Source organism: Candoia aspera, chromosome 4, assembly GCF_035149785.1.
Source record: "Candoia aspera isolate rCanAsp1 chromosome 4, rCanAsp1.hap2, whole genome shotgun sequence".
NCBI lineage: Eukaryota > Metazoa > Chordata > Lepidosauria > Squamata > Boidae > Candoia > Candoia aspera.
This window is the reverse complement of record NC_086156.1, coordinates 2,860,882-2,877,205: the sequence shown is the minus strand read 5'-3', so window position 1 is coordinate 2,877,205 and position 16,324 is coordinate 2,860,882. Positions and strand designations below refer to the sequence as shown.

The window sequence follows — 16,324 nt, the reverse complement described above, 5'->3', positions numbered from 1 at the left end:
AGGAGACCTCGGGATCTGCCACCGGATCCCCTGACCTCCTCCTGTCGAGTACTGCAGAGAGAGGATCTCTCTTTCAGCCCTGCAAGGTGGCCCTTTCCGACCTTTTTTGGACAATGACTCGGATTGTCAAGTTGGCTGGGGGCCCAGCTTTGTCGGTTCAATCAGTCCGGGACTGTCCCATTGGGAGACTGAGGACAAGTATCAGCCCTGCGGGATAGGCCAGGTCCAGAAACCGATTCCACAAAAAATATTACAACTCTGATTTAGCAATATAAGCTAGAACAGAATCTGGAGAGCCTGTCAGCATTTCTTCTTCCCTCCCTCTTAGATCAAAGAAAATCAAGGCGGGGCAATCTTCAATTTCTTTCGCACACTTTCCTGTATGCCTGGACGAAATCCACCTTTTCCTAAAGGTAGCACCATATTTTCTTCAAGGCCATCTCTGTACTGTACCGTGGGAGGCAGTGTGGTGTAGTGGCTAAGGGGATGGATTAGGGCTGGGGACAGCTAGGCTGAGGTCTTTCTTCAGCCATGGGGACTTTCGGCAGGGGGTTGGGTTGGTCTAGATGACCTTTTAAGATCCCTTCCACTTCTATCATTCTCCAACCCAGCCTGCCTCTTAGGGTGGTTCTTGGGTGGAATTTGGAGCGGCTAACACCATTCATGCCTTCCTGAGTTCCTGGTGGGAAGGAGAGGTCTAAATCTAACAAATCTATCTTTAAAAGGCCATAGAGTAAATATCCCTGAAAGGCTAAACTCAGACCAGAAACTTTTTAGGTTCACAGCTCAGTTTGCTAGCTGTTCTACTCCATCACTCACCTTTTAATCCTGGCCACATCTTCAAAACCCCGGACCACCACGCAGGTAGCAAATGCAAAAAAGTACCTGTGAGTTATAACAGCAAAAAAGACATTGGGCCATTGCTCTTAGCCAGTGTTTTTCAACCTTCCCAACTCTTAAGGTGTGTGGACTTCACCTCCCCGAATTCCCCAGCCAGCACGCTTCAAGATGTGTGGACTTACAAAATGTGAAAATCATCCTTTAATCCTAATGAGCAGAAGTCTAATAACAGCTACCATGCACTTTCTAACCTTAATTTTTTTTAAAAATCCATTTGATAATCCAACCTATCACTTTCTCTAAGAAATAAAACAAACGAACAAAAATCTCTCTCCGCTTAGAAGGTTAAAAAGAGCGGATTTTTTCCCATTTTCGCCCTCGCCAAACACGATCACGCTCTCGCAGAAACCTAGTCCGCAAAACCCTGGTCTAGAGGTTTACCTGGCGCTTCAAAGTGGCATTCCAGCATTAAAAGAGGGCCCCCGTCCACCCACACCGGAATATGCGCACCGCTGCTGGACTCACTGGATATAAGCATTCAGAAATGCGTCCGCTTTCCAGACGAGATAGACGTCGGGGAGGCTGACGGATTCAGACGCGCCGTATATTTGCCTCAATGTCCTATCATTCTCCTCCGTCAGGTGCCAGATAACTTGGAAGTGGTCATTTAACAGGAGAAAGACCTTTATATTCTCAAAGGAACCTTTTAAGACAGAAATCGGGACCCTCGTCGGTGAAACGATCCAGTTAGAAAAACTGTAATCATCCCCAAGAAAGGGAGAAAGGGAAATTTGGGGATCCAGGATATTTTAGCGATGCTGTGGTTCATGTGCGGCAGGGGACATTACCCTGATGGGCGTGGGTGATCTATTGGCCTCAGAGTTAAAGGTTTTTTCTTTTTCCTGTGTGCCAAAACCAGGCTTAGTGTCACATGCACACCGAGAAGCTTTGTGCCTAATTAAAATTAAACACCTGGATGCAGGCACGTCTGCCTCGCAAGTGAACATACGGTTAGTCCTCGGGTTACGATGGCAATGGGTACCGGAATTGCCATTGCTAAGCGATGAGGTCATAAAGCGTGATGCCACGTGACTGTGTTGCTTAGTGATGGCAGTTCCGGTTGCCACTGCAATATTGTCATCACGAGCTGGGTGCCAAGCTCCCGGATCATAATCACGTAACTATGAGGACACTGTGACAGCCAGAGCTCTGAGGACCAGTCATAAGTCCCCCTCGCTCAGTGCCGTTGCAAGTCTGAACGGTCGCTGAATGAGTGGTCATAACCCGAGGACCATCTGTGTTTGAAAAGGCAGAAGGGTCAAGCGATGGAGAAGGGGTTCTTCGATGTGGTGGGCATTGTATTTGTATGATGTGGGTGGAAGATATTCTGGGCTGCAGGAGGGTGACGCAGAAGGGAAAATGTTGAAAGAAGCAGAGTGGGTCAGGGAGGGAAGGCAACCTTATAAACATGGATTTAGAGGGCTAAAAAATGCCAGTTTAGCCCTCCTTTGAAAGAGCACTATATCCATGCTCAAACATAGCTTGGCTGGCAGGTTGCAGGTGCAAAGGAGGGGCACGACATGAGGGGGGGGGCTTCTTGGAGGCGCCCATGGAATCGAACTTGGCTTAAAGAAAACATGCTAATACTTGAAAGTTGAAAGGCAACAAAAGACAGCTGTTCTAGGAGTGATACCCTGAGGTTATGCTCGCTTTGTCAGCTGAAAGAAGGCTGCTGTTATTCTGTCATTTGTGTATGGGGCAGGGTTGTTTGTTTAATATGGAATAACGCAAAGGTTATTCCATATTAAACAAACAAAGTGAGAGAGTCTAGCTGGCCTTGACCAATCTGGAAAAGCGAAACAGGGTCAAACGTGGTTCGTACAGGGATGGGAGACCACCAGGAAATCACAGGCCAGACTGGGAACTTGAAGAAACATTCTGGAAGAGGGACAGTGCAAACCACTTTTGCATGCCAGCCAAGAAAACCACACGGGCACAGACACTAACAGCTTAGTGCACCCTGACAGCGTCCTTAATTTTTATCTTTAATTTTCCACGGGCGAATTAGAACCACTTGCCACCCGCTCCATTCAGATGTACAGATTGGGAGCCACCCAGCCTGGCACCAAGGCAGGCTCCCCCGTCCGTTCTCACCTGATTGCAAGAGGGGCTTGAGGACCACGGTGTTGATCCGTGCAAGACACGCAGAAAAAGTCTCCTCTGCTCTTAGCAATGAGGACGCCACTTCCTCGATGCTCATGTCCTGTGCCGATGCCGTTGGCCAAGGGAAGAATGCGGAGACTCTGGTTAGGCCTGAGTTACAAAGCTTGGACGCTTAAAAAGGACATCTGAGTAAGAGCGTAAGAGATGCGTTAGATTTTTCCTTTTTCTTTCTTTTGAGATGGTCTCAATTCTTCTTCTTATGGTTACTATGGATTTTGGTGATGAATACCCAGGTTGTTCTTTTTATTTCAGATAATGCTAATATTGATAATGGAAATACTACTTAGGTTAAGGAGGTTTTAAGATATATAAAGTGCGGTATTTCTTTCTTCCTTTCTTTTTAAGAATCTTAAGAACCACTGGGAAAAGATGAGTATTGCAGTTTTGAAGGTTTTTAAATTGAATGTATAATAGAACTTATCCCCTGTAATATTTTGTTTTAAATAATAATTTGATTGTATTAGAAGAGTGAGATTTTTTTATAGAGAGTGGTGGAAGGTACTGTTAGGGGAACAATAAGATAAATTTAATGGATTTGGCAGGGAAGTCTAAACTGATCATCGGGATGAGAGATAATATTTAGTTTAAATTTGTTTCTGGTGAAAAACTGCTTTCGGGTCTTTTGTTTTTAACTGAAGAAAATGATGTTATTGTTAGGAATTTTGATTAATAAGCTGAAATGGATTATAGAAATAATGTTTACTATAGTTAAAATTGAAGTAAGCGGTACATATTTTCTATGTATATCTCTGCTGTAGAGTCAGAAGTCATTCCTTTTGCATCTTTTTCTTTTTATGTCTGCATTTTTTTGTTTTTTTCTTTAGTTTTCTTCCAATCCTTTTCTATCTTTTCGTGTTTTACCTATACTTTAAAAACACAATCAAGTGTTTTCAAAGAAAAAAAGAAAAGAGATCGGGATGAAACTGCTCCCTCTGAATCCTGTTTCACACCGGAATGCACCTAATGATCCAGGAGAGAGGAACGGAAAGGATCCATGCTTAAGAAGTGAATGGCTGTGATGGCAACATCAGCCCTTCGGGGTAGGACAGATCACGAGGTAGACAGACTGTAGGAATGCTGCTTTATTGTAATAGGCCATAGCAACAGGATCTTGAAAAACAGCCCAAGTTTATCCCTGTTCCCTCTTACGCTAAACCAAAAAAGAGCAGGGAGAACAGCTGGCACGCTTGGAAATTTGGAGGGCCCTGGATTGTGGCTAGACCTGTGGGATTTTCCATGGAAGATTCACACAAGTGCTATTCTTCTTCTTATTATTCTTATTTCCTATACGTGGGCCTGTTTTATTTTCTCTTCTGCAAAAAGCTCCTGTAGAACAACAGTCAATGTGGAGGCAAAGGGCAGAGATTAGATGAGTCAACGCTTTCCAGGGCTGCAGCCTCCCACATGCTCTAGAATTCGCCCCAATTCCTGAAATATTTCTGGTCCTGAAATGAGCAAAGAGCATAGAATGCCAGAAGAATGCCTTAAAATTTTTATAGTATATATTTAATCGTATTTATTTAGCCACTCATCTCACAAAAGTGACTCTGGGAGGTGTGCAATAGTCCAATTAAAACAGGAAATATTGAAAACAATGGTTACCTAAAATCAGTATATAATAATGACTAGAAACATTAAAACAATAAAAAATAGATTAAGTCCATCCTTTCTCCACCGTGCTGTGAGCTGAGAGCTTGGATAAAACCATCTGCACTAATCAGAAGCTACAGGAATCAGTTCCAAAACAATCTTTTTATTTAATTGAAAACAAAGGTGGATTAAAAAAAAAGATAGTATCTGTAAATGGAGAGATAACTACTGAAGTTTATTTATTTTTATTTGTTTATATATTTGGTTTATACGGTCAGCCATCTCACATACATGACTCCGGGTAGCGAACAATGGTAAAAACAATAAAAACATCCAGAATTAAAAACTACGGAAACAGGATAAAAATAGCAGCTGAGAACACGCATAATACTCATTACATTCATAATGCTAACCATGAAATGGGCTCACCCACGCTATCAGGGCCCCAGGCTTGATGGCAAAGCCAGGTTTTTGGGATGATATACAATTAATGCTCAATATAAAAGATACCAAGCAGAGCTGTTTTCATGATATTAAAAAAAAGTATGCATTTTTGAGTAGAATGCCAAAACCTCCACCAAAATATTATTTATAAACATTAGAAGAGAAAGAAGAAAAGGGAAAAGGGAAAAGGGAAGGGAAGGGAAGGGAAGAAGGAAAAAGGGAAGGGAAGGGAAGAAGGAAAAAGGGAAGGGAAGGGAAGAAGGAAAAAGGGAAGGGAAGGGAAGGGAAGGGAAGGGAAGGGAAGGGAAGAAGGAAAAAGGGAAGGGAAGGGAAGGGAAGGGAAGGGAAGGGAAGGGAAGAAGGAAAAAGGGAAGGGACGGGACGGGACGGGACGGGAAGAAGGAAAAAGGGAAGGGAAGGGACGGGACGGGACAGGACGGGACGGGACGGGAAGAAGGAAAAAGGGAAGGGAAGGGAAGGGAAGGGAAGGGAAGGGAAGGGAAGGGACGGGACGGGAAGAAGGAAAAAGGGAAGGGAAGGGAAGAAGGAAAAAGGGAAGGGAAGGGAAGGGAAGAAGGAAAAAGGGAAGGGAAGGGAAGGGAAGGGAAGGGAAGAAGGAAAAAGGGAAGGGAAGGGAAGAAGGAAAAAGGGAAGGGAAGGGAAGGGAAGAAGGAAAAAGGGAAGGGAAGGGAAGGGAAGGGAAGAAGGAAAAAGGGAAGGGAAGGGAAGGGAAGGGAAGAAGGAAAAAGGGAAGGGAAGGGAAGGGAAGGGAAGAAGGAAAAAGGGAAGGGAAGGGAAGGGAAGAAGGAAAAAGGGAAGGGAAGGGAAGAAGGAAAAAGGGAAGGGAAGGGAAGGGAAGAAGGAAAAAGGGAAGGGAAGGGAAGGGAAGGGAAGGGAAGAAGGAAAAAGGGAAGGGAAGGGAAGAAGGAAAAAGGGAAGGGAAGGGAAGGGAAGGGAAGGGAAGGGAAGGGAAGGGAAGGGAAGGACTGCTAAAAATAATATAAATCAATATTTCTTTGTACTCCAACCGATTTCTAGTACCTGTTGGCGTAAACTTTAGAAACCATACTCTAAGGGTTTGTATTGACCTTGCTACAAAATAAATAATATATATGGAAGCTATTCTTGCTTAACTCTAGTTTAACCTCTGTTCTATTATGTGAACTGAGGTTAAACTAAATTTAAGCAAGAATGGTTTCCGTATATATTATGTACAGGTAGTCCTTGACTTACAATCATTCATTTAGCAACCATTTGAAGATATAACGGCACAGAAAAAAGTGACTTATGACCAGTCCTCACACTTACGACTGTTGTAGCATCCCTGCAGTCACATGATCAAAATTCAAGCACTTGCAACTGGCATGTATTTATGACAGTTGCAGCATCCCAGGGTCACGTGATTGCCAAGTGCGACCTTTCTAGCCAGCCTCTGACAAGCAAAGTCAATGGGGGAAACCAGATTCGCTTAATGACCGCATGATTCACTTAACGGCTACGGCAAAAAGGTCATAAAATCGGGCATGACTTGCTTAACGACTGTCTTGGTGGTCGTAAGTCGAGGAATATCTGTATTATGCAGCAAAGTCAATATAAATCTTTACAGCATGGTTGGTCCAATTAGTTTCGCCCTTGCTGCATATTCTCCAAGTTTAAGGTCCCAATCGGGTCTCTCTGGATCCTCTTTCTTTGGGAATAACGCACTCATTTTTTGCAAATAGCAACCAATCTTTCTCTAGGCTGCCTTTGAATCGGAAAGTAGCCCTCTTTCCAGGAAGTGCCTGAACTTAGCCTGTTGCTAGAAAAATGAGTAAGATGGGAAACAGGACGTCAGAGGGGTTGGGGCGGGTGATAAGCGTCCTGTCTTTTGCCGTCAGAACTATACCGGGAAGTTTTTTGTGATGGGAAAAAGTTGCTGAGTGCACAAAGGCTTCTCTGGAAATTGACAATTGCATAAGAACAACATTTTTCTGGCCAGGGTGTGACGGTGCATCTTCATTAACGACACAATCTCCTGCAAGGTTTTAGTCCGGCATTGCATCTGGGCTGACCTGGTTTTGGAAAACTCCAATATTTTGGTTTCTTTCTTTGTGTGTTTTTTCCCCCCCTGACAGCCTCTGCAGGCTTTTGAAATCACCCTGCCCATGTTTACCAACAAGTGGCAAATAAACAGAGATGTTATTTCCTGCTTTTCTTCTGAAAAACCAGTCACAGCCATCCGCAAAAGCTATAAATGGAATGAATGCACCCTAAAAAAAAAAGGCGTGAAAAAACACCTTTCAGGAGGCTTGAAATTCTGTCTGTTTGCATGGCATGAGGACATCTTTGCCACACGTGTTGCAGCCCCAGTAATAACAACAACAACAACAACAACAACAAAATTAATAATCTATATTATATTTGGTTTTATTCTCTCCGAAGACACCGTTTAACGTCTAGGCATCAAAAGGCTGCCCATCCTGCAATTTTTGCACTCTGTTTTCCCTTCCTCTCCTTTTTGTTGGCACCCTGGTGCCGTTGCAGAAACCAAAGCCAAAAAGTTAGAAAAGCTTTGAAAAAATTTGAAACCCTACGACCCAGTGACAAAACAGGGCGCGATGCACTAGGAAACGTGCAAGCCAATTCACACCGAATAAAAGAGGAAGGTTCCCCTTTGGGTACTGATTGAGCGAAAATTTGTTGGCTGCTCCCTGTTCTGGAGCCTGTCGATACGGAATCTGCCCTTATAGTCTGCCGAGGGATGATGGGAATTGTAGTCCATGATATCTGGAGGTTGCCAAGGTGGGGGAACGTGCCCTTACACAACCCTTTAATTATGCAAGGTCTTTTTTAAGCTTCTCAACCTCGCCCTTCCTGTGCCTTAAAATGATATCAGTGCCGCTCCTTTCTTAGTGATTAATTCCTCTGGCATGTGTTTACAATGCACAGCGTGTCTTGGGGCTTTTTTGCAGGGCAGCATTCCAGTGCCGTCCACCAGCCCTTGAGCCAGCTGCATGAATTGTTCTCGTCCCTGTGGCTGATTCCTGACCTGGAACAGCAACTCAGCTAGCAAATGGGGTTGCCCATATTTTGGGGAGCAAAAGGAAAGGGGTGGGTGCAATTTTTGGCTTCGTTGCCCCTCCCACCAGCTGGCAGGAAAACAGATGCCCAACTCTCTCCCTGACAGGCCGTGGGGCAGAGTTGTGGGGGTGTGTAGGCAGGTGCACAGAACACCAGGTTTAGCCATCTGACCAAGTTGCTCCACTAACAGGTTGCAGGTAGTCCTCGACTAACAACCACAATTGAGACTGGAACTTCCGTTGCTAAGTGAGTCATGCTCGATTTACGACCTTTTTTGCCACGGCCGTTAAGCGAATCACCAGGGTCATTAAGTGAATCCTGCTTCCCCCATTGACTTCGCTTGTCGGAAGCTGGCTGGGAAGGTCGCAAATGGTGATCACATGATCCCGAAATGCTGTAACCGTCATAAGTATGAGCCAGCTGCCAAGCACCTGAATTTTGGTAATGTGACTGCAGGGACGCTGTGACCGTTGTAAGTGCGAGGACCAGTGGTGAGTCACTTTTTCCAGAGCTGTAACTTCAAACGGTCGCTAAATGAATGGTTGTAAATTGAGGACTACCTGTACAGGCATGGAGGGGCCCAGGGGTTGAAGCCCCCACGCTGCTCTGGCTTGATGCAACACCCCCTCCGTGCTTTTGACTGGCCAGTCAGGCTGTTCCTAAACGTGGGTTTAACGCTTGTCTGAAAAAGGCTTACATCTGTATTCAGAAACAGTCCCACTGATGGGTCATAGGCCAAAGGTGTGGGGCAGAAGGAAAGAGTCCACTTAAGACCTAAGAAATGCAAGGACATCCCTTGAGACTGAGAATTTTAAGGATTAATATTCAAGGCGGCATCCCCCCAAAGGGTCAGACGTGACTCGGTGCTTGCCCAGGGGACCTTTCGCCTTTTTCACAATATTCAGATGAGACCAGAACTTTTTCCTATCGAGACTTACGGACGGCCAGTTAGAAAAGGCCAATGGAAGACCAACTTTGTATCTGGTGACGGCAGCGAGTTTATTATACGCCCAAAGACGGAAAAACACCGAAAGAGAAGAAAGAGGAGGAGGAGAACTGCGTTTCCCTCTAAGCAAGGCGATACCATTTTGCTACAGAATCACGCGCGCTTTCTGCCCTTCAGTCCGACTGGCTGAAAAACTTGTTTCCGACTCCAGTTTTGGCGTCAAAAAAGTAAAGCCACCGAATCGCATCACCGACACTTGGGCAGGGCTGAATTCCTTGGATTTTGGAAACAATCTCCCGGCTGATACGCCGTCGGCAGGAGGGGTGGAAATGCTTGTAGGTGACTGGATGACGCCCCCCCCCCTTTTTTTTTCATAAATCACTTGAGATGTCAGAGAAAGAGGGCAGGGAGGACAAACAGCCAGGGAGCACCCTTGCACGCACCCTGGCAGGTCAACGTGTAAGTTTTAGCTCTCGCCAGTTTCGGATGGGCAACAAGATGTGAATAATAATAATAATAATAATAATAATAATAATAATAATAATAATAATAATACTATCGTTAGGTAGACAAGGAGGAGAAGGTGGAGTAGCTGAAGGAGAAGATAGACAAGGAGAAGGAGAAGGTGGACAAGGAGTAGGCGGAGGAGAAGGTAGACGAGGAAGAGGAGGAAGAGGAGGGGGAGATAGACAAGGAGAAGGAGAAGGTGGACAAGGAGTAGGCGGAGGAGAAGGTAGACGAGGAAGAGGAGGAAGAGGAGGGGGAGATAGACAAGGAGAAGGAGAAGGTGGACAAGGAGTAGGCGGAGGAGAAGGTAGACGAGGAAGAGGAGGAAGAGGAGGGGGAGATAGACAAGGAGAAGGAGAAGGTGGACAAGGAGTAGGCGGAGGAGAAGGTAGACGAGGAAGAGGAGGAAGAGGAGGGGGAGATAGACAAGGAGAAGGAGAAGGTGGACAAGGAGTAGGCGGAGGAGAAGGTAGACGAGGAAGAGGAGGAAGAGGAGGGGGAGATAGACAAGGAGAAGGAGAAGGTGGACAAGGAGTAGGCGGAGGAGAAGGTAGACGAGGAAGAGGAGGAAGAGGAGGGGGAGATAGACAAGGAGAAGGAGAAGGTGGACAAGGAGTAGGCGGAGGAGAAGGTAGACGAGGAAGAGGAGGAAGAGGAGGGGGAGATAGACAAGGAGAAGGACCACCACCACCAACAAACTGGCCCAGAAGACTCACCTCATATTAAAATCCGCATGGCTCACTGCGGTGACTTTGCCTAGATCTGGATGAGTCTTTTCTGAAAGGGAGCGCTTAAGACAGCCCCGGGTGAGCCACTCCCTCCTGCCTTCACATAGCCAGTTCCTCTTTTCTACAAAGGCGGATCCAGACACGCCGCATTGCCCAGTTCCCTCACCCATGCGCCCCTCTGTGAGCTGGACCCACAGCGCGATCCTGCTCAAAAGCCCGGCCCAATGACCCTGGTGCCACAGAGACAATCTGGACTGATCCCAGCAGAGTCAGGCCTGGATAGTTCTTGGATGGGAGACCACTAGGCTATCCCACGGCCATTACCTAGCATGGGAAAATGGGGGGGGGGACCCAAAACAGCCACCTGGTTGGACCCCAGGAGTCGAGACAGACTCAAAGGCGACCTAGAGCACTTTTTTCCCCATTTTTGTTTGGGTTCCCCACCCCACTCCCCAAAGAGGAAGCCGCGGGAACATCGAAGCTGTGAAAACCTGGTCCGATGAAACCAGCAGGGACATTGAGAGAATATTTTAGGATTCAGGAATTTTATTTGGCACACTCTTACATCCAAGAGCAGTACAAGCCCATTTTTTTCGCACTGCAAAAGAGGAGAAGGAAAGATGCCAAGGTGGCAGCTGCAGTTATGCCATTTAAGCCCCAAAGGGGGTTGATGCATCTTGATTTTTTCAACACGCCACCCCGTGGATGGCCCTGAAGAACAACGATCCTGCAAGGTAGGCTGGGCTGAGAGAGAGTAATCTGGCCCTAGTCCATCCGAGGGTGGGTGAGGATTTGGGTCTCCCTGCATCGTCACCACTGCACCACACTGCCTCTCCAAGATAATCAGCTTTTCTGTCTTTACATATCTATATTCGGAAAGATTTCTCACTCCCTCTGCCAAGTTTCCTCACAACAGCCTTGCGAGGTAGGCTGGGCTGAGAGAGAGGGACCGGCCCAAAGTCCCCCAGGAATCTTCTGTAGCTGAGGGGTGCCAGAACCTGCATCTCCCTAGTCCAAATTCCAACAGCCTTGCAAGGTAGTCCTTTGCTAAATTAGTGGCAGTGCAAATCTGTATGACAATCCATTGTTTTTCCTCCACAGTTTTTCACTTCGGTTTGCCAGCCACGTGACATGCTTTCTCCCATGGTTTTCCCATCAAGGGGATGGTCTCCAGGTACAGCCACGCCGATGGAGCACACCTCCGGGTCTGCAGCCATGAGGTCTGCTGTCTAAGGTTCTCGGGGCCTATCAGGCTGAATTTGGCAATCCCACCACATTTTGATCTCCTCCTTTTGCAAAACTTTCTTGGTACTTTTTGCAAACAGAAAAGCTAAATTTCCCAATGGGCCTGTTTTGCAACCCCGCCGTGGCCTTGGTTATATTCCGTTTAAGGCTACTTCTTTCGGACAAGGACTTGAAAATATCCTCCCAAGTTGTCCAGTGTTGTGCTGCACGACACGCTGCACCATTATGATTTTAGGGTTAGAATTTCTTAAAAGAGTCTTTTATTTTGATTCATTTTAGTATTTTTATTCTTAATTATTTTGGGATCCTATCATACTTATTTTGTCTGTGTGTGGGTGTGGGTGTCGATATATGTCATACTGTTCTTACTAGATATTTTGATTGTATCTGGCCTTAGGGCTGTAATAAACTTGATTTGTTTTGCTACAGCTGCTAATGAGACAGTTTCATCCTTTATTTTATATAATTGGCATTTGGGATGATGATGATGATGATGATGATGATGATGATGATGATGGAGGAGAAGCAGCAGCTTTTATATACTGTCTGTTTTCTAAGCCATCAAAGTGTGACTTGTTATCTTTCCCTGAGTCAGCCACATCATGGGGACATAAATCACTCCCCCTCAATCCTCCCACTCCTAATTCCAACGGTTTTATTTCAGTGATACTGATATTAGTTTTGGGCTTTGATCGGAATCATACCATCATGCCAATGGTATTTTCTTAAGCTGTTGCAAACCTCCCCACATATTTCATAAACAGAAACCTAGGGGATTGTTTCAGTAATAAAGAAAGTAAATCAAAACTTAACTGCGCCGTGACACCCATTTCCCATGCAGCCGAAACGCTGATCCAAGGTTGGTGGCCGAAGGTGCCAGCCACAACGTCACGGGTGTCGTGAAACCATCATGCAAATACTGTGGATTATGTCACTTGCATCCGGGATAACGCAATTTGCATGGAGATGCTCTTCCCCTCTTGAGGATGCCCATAAGTAGGAGTGTCTGCTGGGGGGGGGGGTGTTGTTAAAATATCCAAGATGGCAGGTGCAGTGCACCCCTTTTGACATTTGTGAGAGGTTGATGCCCTCACCAAGGGGGCAAGGACTCCCAATCTTGCAGATGTTGACACCTCCCCCCCCCAATTCTTACGTTTGAAGGAACGTAAGAATTCCAGCCAGCAGATGACTTTCAATTGAGAATATATAGGGAAATTCAGGACAGCAAAATTCATGCCCGTTTTCTTAAGTTTTTGCAAAGAAGGGGGCTGGAAGCTTGATGCTTTTGCAAGGAGGGCACCCTGGTTTGATCAGTATCTCTTACCAGTATGAAAAGTCCCTTTTACACAGTTTCTCTTTCTTCATCCTGGCAGTTCCCCTTCTTCCTTTTTCAGCATTTTATTTTAGAGTTCAGCATTAAGGATTAAGTTCAAAGATCAAAACCTTTCCCACATTATAAAATAATTCAATGCATTTTTGCAACATTTTATCCATGTCAATTGTACCTTAAGTGTACAATTGAAGCAAGCTTCTGTTCATTAGCATGTTAGAAATCATACCTAGTATGGAGATAAACTTTTTTTTCTCATCTTTAAAGGTTTAATTTATCGAAATCATCACAGTGTTGACAGTTTCTAGTTTCTATAGCATAAAGACTACTGGGTTCAGTTACAATCTGTATTCTATCCTGTATTCTTTGCAGTGTACAATGCAATACAAGAATTAAGTTGGGAAAATAAAATAATGAAAGAACGGAAGAACGGAAGAACGGAAGAAAGAAAGAAAGAAAGAAAGAAAGAAAGAAAGAAAGAAAGAAAGAGAGAGAGACGGAGGGAGGGAGGGAGGGAAAGGGAAGGGAAGGAGGGAGAGAGAGGAAGGAACGAAGGAAGGAAGGGGGAGGGAAGAGAGAGAAAGAGAAAGAGAAAGAAAGGAGGGAGGGCGGGCAAAAGAGAGAGAAAGAGAAAGAAAGGAAAAAGAGAAAGAAAGAAAAAAGAAAGGAGGGAGGGAAGGAGGGAAAGAAAAAGAGAGGGATGGTAAAAGAGAGAGGGAGAAAGAGAGAAAGAAAAAGGAGGAGGGAGGGAAGAGAGAAAGAAAGAAAGAAAGAAAGAAAGGAGGGAGGGAGGGAGGGGAAAAGAGAGAGGGAGGGGGAAAAGAGAGGGAGGGAAAAGAAAGAGGGAGGGAAAAAGAGAAAGAAGGGAGAGAGGGAAAAAAGAGAGTGATCAAGAAAGAGAGAGAGAGAGAGAAAAGGGGAGGTGTCACTGGGCCTTGGTGCCATCTTCCAGAGCCCCTTTATGGGCAGCTCTGCCATTGCCCCCACACCGTGGCCAGCCAAAATCTTCCTTTAATTTTGCGTCATCACCCCCGGGAAGAACAAGGATGGGCTACCAGCCAGCTACTGTTTTTCTGCCCCCCACCTTGCCCCGCTGGAGCCCGACCCGACTGGCAACTGGAAAGGACGGAGCTCAGCAATGCTGCAAAATTGCTTCACGGAGGCAAGAGGAGGCGAGACCAGAGGCGGTGCAGAAGTGTGAGGAGTCAAACATGAGTCACCCCCCTTGCAAAGGCTGACGGACTTCCGCGTCAAGAATGTCCTACCTCAAAAATAGCAGAACCCCCCAAATTCCCCCAGCAGGACCTCAGAAATGTCAGTGACAGGACCTCGGTTTCCTTGCAAGGTCCCAGACTGCCAAAACGGCAACGTTGGAGCTATGAACGAGGGTGCCGCCCCCTGTTATCCACAGACGCTTCAGGAATTCAGCCTTCGCTGGTGCAGGGCCAGGAAATTTCTCTTGCATTTTTCCCCGTATCTGTCTCCCCTCCGTTGAAAGAAAGAGAACTTGCTTTTTCCAACCAGGTATTGGTAGTCTTGTACTTACTTGGTACTCTGAGTTCCAGGGAGGGTCCAAAAGGTCAAGACGGTGGCATGGTTGCACCCATCATCTTGACTTTTTGGACCCCCCCCCCATGGGCAAAGCTACTTAGTTTTTTACAAAATAGCCAGGGGCGTTGATGCCAATAGCCTCTCTTTCCTTGCACAATCAGCTCTCCTTCCGCAAACAGTGGGTTCGCGTTCTCTCCGTCCTCGTGCAAAGGGCAAATCCCCGCTCCCATTTGATCCTAAGGGACGCTCTTACGAAAGGCCTTAGTCCCCTGGGATTTTTCAGACTGGAAAGCGAGGGAAGCTCCAGAAGAGGGGGAAGATGGGTCAAAGAACCCCAGACTATCAACCATTCTGCCAGCACAGAGGCAGCCTCAAGAGAACTGCTGAAGGAATTCTCTATGGAGCATGAGGTAGAAAAACGGAAGCCTCTGCCTTCTGGCTTCTCGATGGAGAATTTCTTCCGCAGTGAAGCAAATGCTGGCCAAACCGCCAAGCAGCCATCGATGAGCGACCTTGGAGGCTTACAGAAGGGAAAACTTACGGGGAGTGCAAAGGCAGGCAAGCTCATCCCCCACGTATGAATAACTGCCCTCGTTGAGCTGTATCACGCCTTATGCAGCTCCTTGTGAGTTCTTTTCTTTTTCGGCTATTTTTGGTTGCAATGGAAAACAAGGAGAGAGGAGAACAGCTGTCTATTTTATCACGCAGCAAGACCACTTACCCACTCAGAGGGAAGCTAAGCTGTTGTGATGGGTCATCAGCCAAGCAACCTTCCCGCTGGATGCAAACCCTTCCTTCCTTCCTTCCTTCCTTCCTTCCTTCCTTCCTTCCTTCCTTCCTTCCTTCCTTCCTTCCTTCCTTCCTTCCTTCCTTCTCCTCCCTCCTTCTTTCTTTCCTTCCTCTCTTTTGCTCTCTTCTTCCCTTTTCTTTCTTTTTCTTGCTTTCTTTCTCCTTCCCTTCTCTCTCTCCCACCCTTCCTTCCCTCTTTCTCCTCCCTCCCTTTCTTTCTTTCTTTCTTTCTTTCTTTCTTTCTTTCTTTCTTTCTTTCTCTTTCTCTCCTTCCTCTCTCTGGTTCTCCTTCCCTTCTCTTTTTTCTTTCTTTCTCTCCTTCCTTCCTCCTCTCACTCTTTTTCCTTCCCTTCCCTTCCCTTCCCTTCCCTCTCTTCTTTCTTTCTTTTTCTCTTTCTTTCTCTCCTTCCTTCCTCTCTCACTCTCTTTCCCCTTCCTTCCTTCCTTCCTTCCTTCTCCTACAGCAAAGAAACGCCACCTGCCTTGAGGCAGGGATCAGGTGACTGACTCTTTTCAGCGCTCTCCTCTCGCCCTTCCCGGTCACAGCCCACGGCGCACATCCTTCCCGCTCACGTGCTCGCCTGGCTCAGATGTTGCAGGAACAGCAGCTCAGCCAGCCTGTTGGCCAGTCTCGGTTTCGAGGGTTGGCCCAGCTCCCAAGGAAAAAAAAGGAGGGGGGGCTCGGTCCCACAATGCACTGCAGTCACATTCCTCCTGGCCCTCCTAGAAATTCTTTGGGGAGCAGCCAAGCCTTCTGACAGGGAGCCTGACGGCAGTGGGAGGGCAGGCGGACGGGGTCACCAGCTGGAGCAGAGAACACTGCCCACGAGGTTCCCCTGGTCTCTGCCCAGATCCGTTAAATATGTGCAGAAAGGAGGAAGCAGGAAAGGAGGGGAGTTAAATCGGGGCCAAGAGGAAGGCAAGGGAAGGTCCCGTGCTTCGCATTAGGAAGTGCACCCGAAAATACAAGGCTTAATTATCACGAGGTGGGAAAAAGCTCCTGCGGAGCAGCCCCCTGCCTTCTTCGAAGCTGAGCTGGGGACCTGCCCAACCTGATGAGCTGTTGGCAGC

The 16,324-nt window shown here is 46.5% G+C and overlaps 2 protein-coding genes across 2 annotated transcripts in view; one reads left to right on the top strand and one right to left on the bottom strand.

Annotated features, from left to right (window-relative positions):
- The window catches only part of ALS2CL (ALS2 C-terminal like), a 40,801-nt gene extending 25,546 nt beyond the window's left edge, over positions 1 to 15,255 (bottom strand). Inside the window, exons 1-4 of the mRNA XM_063303278.1 lie at positions 15,186 to 15,255; positions 2,995 to 3,103; positions 1,366 to 1,543; positions 820 to 885 (exon numbers count right to left, since the gene is read on the bottom strand). Of these exons, the coding sequence (XP_063159348.1) occupies positions 820 to 885; positions 1,366 to 1,543; positions 2,995 to 3,100 (350 nt within the window). The 5' untranslated portion in view covers positions 3,101 to 3,103; positions 15,186 to 15,255. The remainder of the gene's footprint in view (positions 1 to 819; positions 886 to 1,365; positions 1,544 to 2,994; positions 3,104 to 15,185) is intronic.
- The window catches only part of JMJD4 (jumonji domain containing 4), a 127,740-nt gene that overhangs the window by 43,493 nt on the left and 67,923 nt on the right, over positions 1 to 16,324 (top strand). The window lies entirely within an intron of this gene.